At 43.5% G+C, this 13981-nt stretch overlaps 1 protein-coding gene across 1 annotated transcript in view; it reads right to left on the bottom strand.

The window, feature by feature from the left end:
• LRBA (LPS responsive beige-like anchor protein) overlaps nucleotides 1-13981 on the bottom strand; it is a 630809-nt gene that overhangs the window by 193379 nt on the left and 423449 nt on the right. The window contains exon 41 of the mRNA XM_060246657.1: nucleotides 1795-1912. Within this exon, the coding sequence (XP_060102640.1) occupies nucleotides 1795-1912 (118 nt within the window). The remainder of the gene's footprint in view (nucleotides 1-1794; nucleotides 1913-13981) is intronic.

Genomic DNA, 13981 nt, shown 5'->3' with positions numbered 1-13981 from the left:
GCATAGATGTGTAACATCTGCAACTACTTTCTGGGATCTTTCAGCATGTTTTAACATTATATTTAATACCACTTTTTAAAAACCCTGAAATATAACACTGAAACAGGCTTGAGGTGAGGTTTGGCTCAGACACTAAGCTAAACCATGGCTCAGCACTTCCTGGATCCACCTGAAAGTCTGGCTAACATAATCCCTTCCTCAACAAGCATGCTGAAAGACAGTTACCCCCTCTGTCATGGCAAACCATAGCTTGTCATTATCTCTGCATTAGAAAACTGGGGTTTGTGCCTGTTCTGACAAACTAGCAATGGAAGGAATGGTTCATTCCCAGTTTTCCATCCTGGTTTCTGAAGCAAACACAAATCATAATTTGCCATTTCTTATATAATAGCATCTCCCCCTTCTGTTTCCTATGTCTGTCCTTTCTATGTACTGCAATAATATATATATTGTATTTAATTATTTGTATCCTGCTTTATTTCCAGTAAGGACCCAGAGTTTACTATTAAAAAAGGAAGAAAGCATAAGAGGAAATAAAAGAAAGCTAAGAGCAAAAGGACAAGAGCCCTTTGGCTCACTCCTTTGGGCACACCAAAGTCTTAAATACTTGTGAAGCAGAAGGAAAACAACATTTCCTAGAACAGGGACCCCCAACATTTTTTAGCCTATGGACACCCTTTGAATTCTGACACAGTGTAGTGGGCAAAGCCACAAATGGCTCCCACAAAATGGCTGCCACAGCTTATTTTCAGTCACACTGATGGTGGAAAGTGCTGTCAAGTCATAGACAACTTATGGAAACCCTGTAAGGTTTTCAAAGCAAGAGACATTCAGAGGTGGCCATTGCCTGCCTCTGCATTGCAACCTTGGACCTCATTGCTAATAAGGACAGCTCTGTTTAGCTTCTGATATCTGACAAGATCAGGCTACCCTGGGTTGCCAGGTCTGACTCAGGAAATATCTGGGGACTTTGGGGGGTCAAGACAGGAGCAAGGTTGTGACAAGCATGATTGAACACTGAAGGGAGTTCTGGTCATCACATTTAAAGGGACCATGTTCTTTTTAAATGCCTTCCTTCCATTGGAAATAATGGAGGATGGGGGCACCTTCTTTGGGGGCTCATAGAATTGGACCCCCTGGCCCAAACTTTTTTAAACTTTGGGGGGGGGGGGTTAAAGACAGGCACCAGATGCTATGCTGAAAACATTGTACCTCTACAAAACAGCCCCCCAGAGTTCCAGATACCCATGGATCAATTCTCCATTATATCCCAGGGAACTGGTTTCTATAGGGTATGGAGAGCCCAACAGACACTTCTTCCTCCCCCCTTTCTGATAACCCTGAAGCGGGGAAGGACCTCCAAACCAGGGGATCCTCTGCCCTCAACAGGGGATTGGCAACCTTACATCCAGGTCAGGATGTTTACAAAATTACAAACACTAGAATAATAAACTATTTTTTAAAAAATAGGAAGATAATTCAACAGAGCAATAAAAAGCCACAATATCAAATTAACAATTTCACTAAAAGCACACATCACAGTACAAGCATAAAGAACAATAAATAATGCAATAAGCAGTTACAGAATGAAAATTTACATTGGAATTCAATTTAATTAAAAATTAAATTTAAATTTTAGTCAAATTATGATATATATAGATAGATAATTTCTCAATTTAAACATAATTCACTATTTTGTAAAAAAAAAAATTAGCAAAATGTAATACATCTAATGCAGAATGGTAGTATTTACATAATTCAAAGTCTAAGGTCCCGTTCCCAGTATACGATTACCTCTGTTTGCCATAAAGATTTCCAAAGCCGTATTTTGTAAGAGATATCGTCGAGAAAAGACTGATCGAATCTCTGAGAACAACCATTTTCCATGCAGTCCTTCTGTATAAGCAAGTATCTAACAAAAAGACAGAGATGGGAAGGTCATTTTTAACCTCAAAAACATAAATAAAACTTTCCAACCTTTGTGAGTCTGGCACACTGCAAATACTCATGTCCTGTTCCCTGCCTTTTCTTTTAGGGTTGGTACTTGGGATCTGTACTGAGTCTGTACATGGCTAGACACTGGATTTTGGTTTCTGTATATGGTTGCATTCTCTCAAACAAGTAAAGATTACAATGGCAAAAGAGAAAACAATGAATATCTAAACATAAATGTAAGCTTTCACCATACTCAGAATTACAGGTCTTATAGCAAACTCAACTTTGATTTTTTAATAACTGTTTCTATTTTCCAATTGATCCAAATTAATGCTGCGTATATACCAGTGGTTCACCATTACATATACATTTGACATTTGTAAGCACAAAGCAGACACTTGCAAAGGAATGGAAGTATCGGTAAATGTGTTATTTAACCATATGTTCACCAAGTGATCTCAAGGTGTTTTGCAGACATGCATCTCTGCTACACAGTCTCTAGCAGTACAAAAACTTGTGAACATGATTATTCTTACCTAGACAATTAAGTCTTAATTATATATACTTGGGACATAATATTGTTTGGTACAACATACTAGATAAATCAAACACATATTCAGGTGAAATCACTACTTCACTTTAACACAATGCAGAATATTTATTTTAATTTCTACAGAAGTGGATTGCATTCCTGTAGTTTCTGCAGATACCTTCAATACCATCAACCGTGGTACCATTCTAGATTATCTAGTGGGAATGCAGCAACTCCAGTCCTTCCTGGAGGGTAGTTTTCAAAAAGTGGAGCTGGGAAACTGTTGGCCATTGGTATGACAACACTCAGTTCTCTCCCTGTTTTCTATCCAGTTCCAAGGAGGTGGTAGAAGTACTAAACCCATGTCTGGAAATGGTGATGGATGAACAAGCAAACAATCCAAACAATCCAGAAGCACTGTGGGTTGGATACATAGATGATTCACAAATAAGCATATAGCATGTACTGAATGGGGTTGCACCCCCCTGAAAGAGCAGCTTCTCAAACTAAGGGACCCCATGGACTTTTTTGTCCCTAAATAAGCATGTGAAAGAGATGGTTGACGGTGCTTTTTGCTATATTAGGCTGGTGTGCCTAGTGAAGACATTCTTGTGGAAAGCAGACCCTGGGGCCACCATAATGCACACTTAGGTAACTTCCAACTGGACTATTGTAATGCACTCTTCATAGAGCTTCCTTTGAAGATGAGAACTTCAGCTATTTCAGAATATAGAAGCCAAAGTGCTAACTGGGGCTCATTGCAATGACCATGTAACACCAGTTCTGTACCAACTATATTAACTTCCAATCTCCTCCAGACCCAAGTGATGTTTTTGTCCTCTAAACCTGTTTAAGCCCAAAGTATCTGGAGGGTTTTCTCCAACTTATATAAACATGCATATATTATAAGACTGTTCAGCAGGGGTGCTGCTGCAAGAACCCATATTTCCTGAACTACATTTCTTGACTATCAGTCATTTCAGATTGTCACTATTTATTCCAGTAATAAAAAAGATATACAGAAGTTTCTCAAATCAATATCTAGATATTGGGGGACTACTCTTAGTTCAGCTTGTCAAATCACATATATGGGTAAATTTCTGACAAAATTATGAATGAATGTAGAACTGGGCTTCCATTAGAACCCTGAATATAAATGACAAAGCTCTAGCAAGCATCAAACCATTTCAGAAGCATTAACTAGACAAAGTTATCAGTTCAGATGCAGCTGAGGCCTATCTGAAGCTCTTGGAATAGTATCTGCCTGGTCTGTAGATTCACTTCAAAGTCTCTGGAGTTCAATTAAAACTGGATTAGGTGAAAGCAGGCCTTCTTTGGGACTTTCTCTTCTCAGAAACTCTACACATACTGACAGTACCCTAGACAGAGGTCTAGCCCTCCAATGAACCGGTTGCTATAGAAACTGCATCATTATCACTGCTCTGCTGTTATAACACCAACTGTATTAGTTTGAAAGACACTGAAGAAACATGGCTTCCTTTAGTGTGTGCTACTTAGGAAATCTTGGAAACCTTACCTGCCTTATTCTTTCTTCATAAATCTAGTATACATTTTCAACCAACAGTCAATGTTAAAGTATTTCTAAAGTAGAAAGACATGAAACTCCCAGTGTCCCCTTCATAAAATAGAACTGAAATGTTCATCTAAAGATTAAATAATTTAGCTTTAACACCAAAACCCTACCTTCACCAACCATGTAACCTCTCTTCTTAAAAGCTACATTGTTTTGCATTTATTTTAAACACCAGTCAGTGCTTCTTTGACAAAGAGAGGGCCAAGAGAACAAATAACTAATTGGAACTTTATGAAAGGCATAACCTCACATCCAAGCACGACAGAAGCATTTTAAACAAAGTAATTAATGCTGGTTTTCCACAGAAGGAAGCCACTTACATGAAAGTGTCAGAATATTATTTGCTCATTATATTTTTATCCCACCTTTCCTCCAGGGAGCTCATAGTGGCACACATGGTCCCCAACTCCCCACTCATCCTTTTTTGTTCTCTCAACAACTATGTTAAGGTGCGTTGGCTCAAGCAGAGTGACTGACCCACTCTTACCTAACAAGCCTTATTGCATAATGGAGTTTCAACTGAATCCCTCCCATTCTTGGACTGGGATCTGAAAGACCCACATTTGAATCCCTACTCCACCATATAAGCTCATCAGGTGACCAGTCACACACTCTCAGCCTAACCTTTCTCACAGGGCTGTTGTGAATATATAATGGAGGAGGAAAGAGCAATGTAAGCAGCCTTGGATCTCTAATTGGGAGAAAGGCATGGTATAAATAAAGTAAATAAATAAATACATTTTTACCATTATACCACAATTGAAATAAGAATGCGTACACCCACACACTTATAGCTGTAGGGGCATCCTGAATGTAACTGTTAACTATGTAACATAATATTAAAAATAATATTTAAAATGCATGCCTAGGAGTGAATACTTCATCCACATATAAATTAAAAGCAGATCACAGAGTTTCCAGACACAACACAACACATATAATATGTATTTCTCTGGTATACACATGAAATTAACTGCCCAGGTTTTTTCCCTCTGCATGCAGATCTGTAGAAGCCCATTCTCAAAAACTTAACAAGAGCTCCATTGATCTCTGCAAAGTAAGTACAGTAATGTTCCTTCAAGTAGTAAGGGACTGACTCTTTTTTTTAGCTTGTTGTTGTTGCTGTAATCAGAGACTACCCATCACAGAGAAGGCTTCCCTCATACACCTTGACTCATATAAACCTAATAACAAGTGATACGTTTAGGGTTGCCAAGTCCAATTCAAGAAATATCTGGGGACTTTGGGGGTGAAGCCAGGAGACACCGGTGGTCTGGACAGTGGGTCGGTCCGACTACTGGGACGTAACAAAGCTGAACATCCCCGGGCGGGACCGGCTTCCCTGTTTAGAGTGCACGCTGCAGCACACGCCTCCCAAAGGCCGCCTCCGCTGAAGCCCATTTATCCACTTTATAGTGCCTGGTAAAGGTATGTACCGATTTCCAAGTTGCTGCCTTACACACAGCTTCTAAGGACGGAAAGGACCGGTACACAGCTGATGTTGCAGCACCCCTTAGAGAATGGGCCGTGATCCCATCTGGAGGGGTTTGACCTTGGGCCTTGTAAGCCAAAACAATACACTCCCGTAGCCACCTGCTAAGGGAGGAAGTGGAGACCTGTCGCCCTGCGACTACTTGCTAAATGAAACAAACAATGCATCAGACTTCCTCCAGTCTTTTGTGCGATCAATGTAAAAACTAAGTGCCCTCCTAACATCTAAACAGTGCAGCTCCCTTTCCTTGGGAGACTGGGGGTTGGGACAAAAATTTGGAAGAACCAACTCCTGGGACCTATGAAAGACAGAATTAACTTTAGGAATGAAAGATGGGTCTGGCCTCAGCACCACCCTTTCATTATGGAAAACACAAAGCTCCTAGTCGACCGACAGGGCCCTTAACTCAGACACTCTCCGTGCTGTAGTGATACCCACTAGAAAAATTGTTTTTATAGTCAGTTCCTTCAGTCCACAGGAAGCCATAGGTTCGAAGGGACGCCCACACAACGCAGTTAGTACTATATTCAACTTCCACAAGGGGAATCTATGTACCTGTGGGGGCTTAAGGAGAGCAACACCCTTCAGGAACCGTTTAATGTGCGGATGCGCTGACAAGGACTTACGTCCCCGCACCCCCTGTATAGATGATATGGCTGCCACCTGACGCCGTAGCGTGCTGGTAGAAAGCCCCTTGTCTGCCCCTTCCTGAAGAAAACCTAGAATACCATTTACCTTCACCTTCATCGGATCCCACCCCCGTAAGGTAGACCACGAAGCAAAAACCTTCCAGGTGGAACACTTACGCGATGCTAACATAATGTCCACCACTCTGGTGCTACAACCTAGTTCCTTGAGCTGTAACCGCTCAACTTCCAAACTGTCAATTGCAACATGTCTGGTTGAGGATGAGACATGCTGCCCTGTGTCAGAAGGTCGTCCCTCCCTGGCAGCTGCCAAGGAGGCTGAATAGACAACCTCAGGAGCTCCTGGAACCATGACCGTCTCGGCCAGAAGGGAGCCACCAACACCATCTCCGCCTTTAGTTCCACCACCCTCTGTAACACCCTGGGTAATAGAGGAAGGGGCGGGAAGGCCTACACTAGTCCCGTCGGCACTGAGGGCATCGGTTCCTTCTGCCCTTGTGTCTCTGACCTTGGCAAAGAACCTGTCCACTTGGCAATTTTCTGCCGTGGCAAACAAGTCCACCGACACAGGTCCGTACCTGTCCACTATTAGATGGAAGGTGTCCCTGTGTAACATCCACTCTGTTTGGTCCAGCCAGTGTCTGCTGAGCCAATCCGCTAGCAGATTGTCCTTCCCTGGAACATGCACCGCTTTGATTGACAGGAGATTGACTTCGGCCCACTCGAAGAGAACCTTCGCCTCGGCATGAAGTGATTTCACCCTGGTTCCTCCCTGTCGATTTACATATGCTTTGGCGGTTGAGTTGTCCGTTTTCACCAGGACATGGTGACCCCTCAGAACTGCCTGCAACCCTAACCGGATCGCCCTGAGTTCCAGGAAGTTGATACTGCGCTTCATCTCGTGAGGCTCCCACTGACCCTGGATCATTTGATCCTGTGAGTGAGCCCTCCAACCCTATAAACTGGCATCTGTAGTCATGCAAACCCTCTGAGGTTCGCGAAGCGGGTAACCTGGACTGAAAAGACCCGGGTTCAACCACCACTGTAACTGGGACGTCACCTCTAACGGTAGTGTCACCAGTTTGGGAATTTTGTTCCTTATAATCTCCTGAAAAGGCCGCAGAAAAAATTGTAGGGGATGAGTGTGGAATCTGGCCCAAGACAGTAGATCCTGAAAGGATACCATCATCCCTAAGACTTGTGCTAACTTCATGACTGGCACCTTCGGTTGCTGTAACACCCCTTGCAGAAGGAGGCAAAACTTCTCCCGTCTCTCTGGGGTTAAGAAGACTCTGTCCACCTTTGTATTTATTTCCACTCCCAGATGCACTAGTATCTGAGAGGGAAGCAGATTGCTCTTCTCTAGGTTCACCACGAAGCCGTGAGAGCGCAACATGGTCACTGTCTGCTGCATGCCCTCCAGGCATTGCTGGTGGGACCCTGCCTTCACCAGAATGTCGTCCAGGGAAGGAAATAGGCCACACCCCGCAATCTCAGCTCCGCCACCAGGGTCACCAGAATTTTTGTGAATACGTTTTGGTCTGCGCAGACTGCAGACCAAACGGCAGGGCTCGATATTGAAAATGCTTCCCCCCGTAGGAGAAACGTAGAAAACTTCTGTGTGATTCCCGAATGGGAACATGCAAGTAGGCCTCTGACAGATCCAAGGAAGCCAGAAAATCCTGAGGCTGAATCGCTAGCAATACTGACCGTAGTGTCTCCATCTTGAAATGTTTTGTCAGGATGAACTTGTTGAGCCATTTCAGATCCAGAATGGTTCTGAACTCCCCGTTCTTTTTGGGAACTAAAAATATCACCAAATAGACCCCCAAACCCTGTTGAAGTACCGGGATTGCCTCCACTGCCCCTATATTCACCAAGTGCTGAATGGCCGACAACATTGCTCTGTGAGCAGATAAATCTTTTTTCCGGGGAACCCCTCGAAAATGGTTGGGGGGAAGAGAGTGGAATTCCAAGGTGTAACCTTGTTCCACTACTTCTAGAACCCACTTGTCCTGAATTGACTGATTCCAAATGTCTGTGAAAAGGGAAGGACGACCCCCTATTTTGTTTGTCGGCTGGCGAGAGGCATAGTCACTGGGATCCTCCTTTCTTGGAGGGATTTTTGGAACTCTGATCTGCCTTCCCAGAGTAATATGGTTTGGGATCACGCCCCTTCTGCTGCCACTTGCCTCTGAAGGGACAAAAGGAACCTGGTCTGGATGATTTCTTCGAATCTCGAAAGGAAGGAAAGGACTTCCTCTGTTTCGACTCTTTACTCTTGGAAGGTAAAACCTTCTTTTTAGCCTTGTTCTCAATGAGGTATCTATCTAGACCCTCCCCGAACAACAAGGCTCCTTTAAAAGGCACCGCTGCCACCCTGGCTTGGGCTGCAGTGTCTACCTCCCAATTACGCAACCAAATGTTGCGTCTGGCAGCTACCCCACATGCCATGGCCCTGGCCGCCAGTTGCATGGTGTCTAATGAACTATCTGCCACGAAGGCAGCGGATAAAGCAATCTTTTTTTTTTTTAAACTCGTCCTTGAACTCCTTAGGAGCTCCACTGTCTGCTGCTGCCAAGTTATTAGACCACGTGCACATTGCTCTGGCAAACAATGAAGACGTAGTGGCTGCCTTGATGGCCCAAGATGTCGCTTCAAACTCTTTGCGTAAGGCCTGCTCAACCCTCCTATCGCATGGATCCCTGGGTAAACCATCTGCGTCCATAGGAAGGACCGAATTGAAAATCAGGCTAGTTACAGGGTCATCCACTGTTGGTAACTTTAATCTCTTAGTAGCCTGTGGAATAAGCGAATAAAGTTTGGAGAGAACCTGTTGGTTTGCTTTAGGCTTAGTCGGACGTTCCCATTCCGCTTTGACTAAGGCAAAAAAGGCCGCAGGCAAAGGAACCCCTGTCTGAGCACAGCTCAATTTTGGCATCATCTCCCCTGAACCTGTGGGGAGATCAGGATCCAACTCCTCATTTTCTTTAGGAGTGGGTACAAAGTTGAGGGTCCTCAGTACTTTGGGAAGCAATTTTGAATAGTATTCAGAAGGAAAGAGCCTAGATTGAACAGTGTCAGTCTGCTCCTCCTTGTCTGACAGTTCACCCTCCTCCTTATCTGACTGCTCAGAGTTTTCTGATTCCTCAGCTGAGCTCAAGAGGGGGGAATCCAAACCCAAAGGAGGCTTGATCTTAGAGCGTCCTTCCATAGTGTCACTGGGACTAATATCTCTGCCCCTTTTCCCTCCATCCTTCTTTTTTGGTTGTAGGGAAGCAGGGGAGTCCAGCTGCTGACGAAGGTCCTGTCCCAACTCTTTTAGCAGCTCTTTCTTAAGCCAAAGGACTAAATTTGACTTGGCATCCTCTCCTGTGAGGTCAAGATTCTGAGCCTCCTGTTGAGGAGTCAGAGCCCCAGACAGAAGAGGTAGATCACATTCGCTGTGTGAGTTGCTGTGTGAGCTAGCCGCCATTTTGTAGCTTCTCACGTCCCTATAAGGGAAGGAAAGGCAAAAGCAACTAAAAAAGAAGCGGGAAAAGGCTCAGAATGGAAGACAGAATGTCTCCGTTGCGCCCTCTATTGGGCCTTTTGGTATCTTGCCTTCCAGTCAGGAACAAACCCCCTCAGAGGCCTCTCTCTCTCACTCCTTTGCCAAGCCTATACGACTAGGCAGTCCGAAGGAGAGACAACACGGGCAGCCTGGGGACCCATCTGAAGCCCCGTGGACTCGCGCGCAGCCCTGTTGCTGTAGGGCGGCTTACCGCGCTGCCTCTGCGCTTGCCGCCTCTCTTTCCTTCCGGCTTGGTTCCAATCGCGACTGCGAGGGAACGAAGCGCTGTGGGCGTCTGCCGTTCGCTCAAGGTCTACTCGTGAGTAGACCCTGCAGACTGCCGCCACCGGTGTTGTTGGGACCGATCCCAACGCTTCCGGTCTGTTTTGTTTCAGTAATCCGGATCTTCTGCGCTTCTCAGCAAGCGCATGGAGAAAAACCGTCCTGCCTCGTGCAGGGCTGGGAGAAGAACTGGCGCGTCCTGGGTGGTATAGGCCACTCCCCCTCCGGATCGATTGGAGCACCCGACCCTGTGACGAGGAGGAGGAGCCTATACCCAGTAGTCGGACCGACCCACTGTCCAGACCACCGGAGAATGAAACGCTTATCAGCATTTGAATTAGACATTCAATGCAATTGTTGGTAGCACCACAATAGGACATGTGGGCAGCAATCCTAAACAGATTTACTCAGAAGTAAGTCCCATTTTATTCAACAATGCTTAGTAATTGGAAAAAGTTGTTAGGATAGTACCTCTAATCAATATTTCTCAGTTTAGATCACAGAGGAAGGTAACTTAGGCTGATCAAGAATTTTCTCATTAAAATCTGACTGTTAGCAGCAAGATATTTATCCTGTGAAAACAGTATTACAATTCACAATTTAATGTATATGGCATTTACACTTAATTATATAAATGACCATAAGGGATGTGAATAACTCTGTAAAAGGAAGTCTTTCCTTAAAGGCACATAAATTAATCAAACATAGAGCAAGAATCTGCTGTTAAAATGAAACAGATACATCAGGTAAACAGTTTTACTTCAATCAATGTTTGTCAGATGCTAATTCACATAGCTACTGAATTCTGTATCCTAATTTTCTCTTGCCCTTTATAGCTTCTGCAGAATAATAAACAATCTCATTCATTTCTTTCATGGGTGAGAAACTCAATTAAACATATTCATTATTTTAATGTTTCACTAGACATTTTAGCAAGCACAAAGAATTATAAATAAATAAATGTTATGTGACCTTTGCATCGATCAGACTAAAATGGTTCAGATCTCAGTAAGGAGGCTAGATGATTTGGGAAAGAAGCTCTTATGTTTTCTCTTCCAATTACTGCAGGAGATGATAAAACCACAGCAAATGATGTATCAGCTCATTTTATCTTATCGCTTTGGGGCTAGGTGACAATGAAGTTCATATTTCACCGGTTCCCATTGAAGATTGTGAAAATTACTTGCCCTCCTGACCTGAAATTTCACTAGAAGACAGAAATTTCTCTTCTGCAAAGTAATGCAATTTTTCAGATGTCAACCTTTAGCCCAGCTTTAAAAATTAATTTCATTTATATTAACCAATGATATTGATATTTTCACAGAATGCTCGTTGATACATGAAGCAGTGACTAGCAAATTGATGTTGTCTTAGATGGGACGATGCTCTTTTATTTTAAGCTGTTGTGGCAGACAGATTTAGAGCAAACTGAAATTCTTTTTTCATAATGCATTTCTTTTGTGCTGACCTGATGCACCTCAAAGCCCATGGTCTGTAAATTATTCATTGATTCTTCTGTAAGACCTTTGCTTTATTTCTAATTCTCTCCCATCTATTTTATTTTCAATTTTTTTAAAAAAACTGTAAAACATAGGGTTCCCTAAAATGCAGTAAGAGAAAGCAGGTGGGATGTATAAAGTCATGTAATTAATATGATCTCCATAACCAGCACAGCACCCTTAAATAGCATGCCTTGATTATGTTTACCTCTGTGTACCTTGCATGCTAGAAGCTTCAAAAAATACCCCTCCTCCAAATGTAAGTCCCAGATAAATTGGCATATTGGCCATAAGAGCATCCACCACAGATAGAACAGAATTCATAGGAGTTAGTCTGCTGAACCTGGGAAGGCATGGCACTTCTTAGACTAAGCCACCTGAAACCTGGAATGAATAGGCTTATCCTATTCATATATCAGTACACAGTCATATAAGGAAGGGCAAGATAGAGTCCACTACTAGAGTTGGCCATAACCACCTAGTCAATTTCCAAGTCAGGCTCTCTTTCATTTTGATTCCAGAGTCAAAGTTCAGTCCAAAGATCAGTTATTAAGAGACTAGAGTCCACTTCAAAGTGTTATACAGGAAGTAAGGTCCAACAGTTCAACGTCATTCACAAGTGCAGGAAGAAAAATGTCAGTCAAGAGCCAGTCCAAGGGTCACAGGAACAGAGCAGAGTTCAGAGCTGTGGTCGCTGAGTCAAGAGACTGGTGACTTGTAGCTTCTACAACATGCAGGCTCCCAGCACTGGGTACAGGCATCTCCTAGCAAGCCCTTGTTAACAGTCAGTTACTTGGGAGTACTGCTGCAACTACTCCAGGCTGTTATCAGCAAGAGCTAGTGATAGGCCAGGAGATGTGCACCGTGTCTCCTTGCTCTAAGCTCCCTTATCAACTTTTATCTCTGGTGCTCAAAGGGTGGAGAAGAGCCTGGTGGGCTGATCTCACTTAACTGGGTCTCATCTGCAGCATCAGGGCTAGGTGCTGGTGGGTCTGGGTCAGCTGCTGGCTGTGAGTCTTGATTAGTCTGTAGCCCTTCTGCCATCAATTCAGGGCTCACTACATGGAGCTCCTCTACATCTGAGGAGTCCCTAGCATTGCTTGTCTCAGGCTGACCCATGGCTGCCATATTCCTTTCCACCCATATCCCCTTCTGTAAAAAAAAAAATCCAACCACTGTTGTAAGCCTCCTGACATCCCCGGGGAGAGTAGGTTGGAGTTCTCTTTCTCCAGTTTCATTGCCACCTTGCTCAACCCTAGAGCAGGAGAGAAAAGCGTGGTCACATTTTGGCAGGAAGTGCACTCCTCCTTTGGCACTCAGAGCCATCTCGTCCCTTAGCTGCTCACTTGCAGAGGAAGAGGAGAATGAATTGGAAAGACCTCAATGTCCCAATATAGGGCCCTTAGAGCCCTGCTGGGCACATAATTCCTCCAGCAGCCCAGAGGACATAAATTCCCACTGACAGCTCCATTGCCCAGCTCCTCTGCTGTTTCCATAAAGTGCTGCAAAGCTGGAAATCCCCTGGGCTCTCTTGAGTGGAAGTGTGTTGCCTTAATGGCTTTGCAAGATACAGGAGATTGCTGAAGATAAATGCTGTAAAACAAGATGCTGGACTTCATTCAAAGTCAGCTCTGAAAATGAAAGTACTCAGAATTTTTCAAAAGTCAGCCTTCCCATTGGCAGGAAGAGAAGACTGAAGGAAAGATGGGGGAACTCCTCCCCTCCAGAACTATAAAGTTGGACTTCCTGCTGCCAAAAGAAGGGAAAGGAGTTCCCCACTCATCTGGATATCCTAATCCTTTAAAGGGAGAATCACATTTTGTTCTATTTGGGCCAGGATTGGCCCAAGTCAGATCCAACAAAATGGGACAAACATCTCACCAGGGAAGTCAATGAATAAGAGCAAAAAAGAAGTTAAAAAAACTGTCAAGCAGAAAAAAATAAAACAAGATAATGAAAGTAAAAACGCTTTTGACAAAACAACTGTTAATTACGTTGTCAATAACTTATTTCTCCTTCCTGCTATAGACAGTTGGGAGGCTGAAACCAACCTGTTTGTCTTTCCAACAACTGGTATCCAATGCCACCCCCAATCCGCATGCTTTCTAACACTTTCAAAGCTTTCCAAAATGTTTGTGAGACAGGACTTCTCTTTGAAGAAGCCATGATTATTCTTCTCAGTCCGGTTTGTTTTTCCCTGTTTAATAATTACAGTTTTAACACTACTTTCTGCTAATTTATGCTGGAAAGACTGGAGGCTAATGGGAACTCTTTGAGTTAAGAGTTCTCAGTTATATGCCATTCAGATCAACTAATTTGTACATTTTATCTTTATCTGTTGACAATTTTACGTAGTCTTTGTACACTTTTTCTTTTTAAAAAAATGTTCAGTCTTTGATATCTTCTGCGGTGAACAATGATGTGAAGTATTAATTTGCCTTTAGTGC

This window comes from Heteronotia binoei, chromosome 9, assembly GCF_032191835.1.
Source record: "Heteronotia binoei isolate CCM8104 ecotype False Entrance Well chromosome 9, APGP_CSIRO_Hbin_v1, whole genome shotgun sequence".
NCBI lineage: Eukaryota > Metazoa > Chordata > Lepidosauria > Squamata > Gekkonidae > Heteronotia > Heteronotia binoei.
The sequence above is the reverse complement of the archived record's forward strand: the minus strand, read 5'-3'. Positions and strand labels throughout refer to the sequence as shown.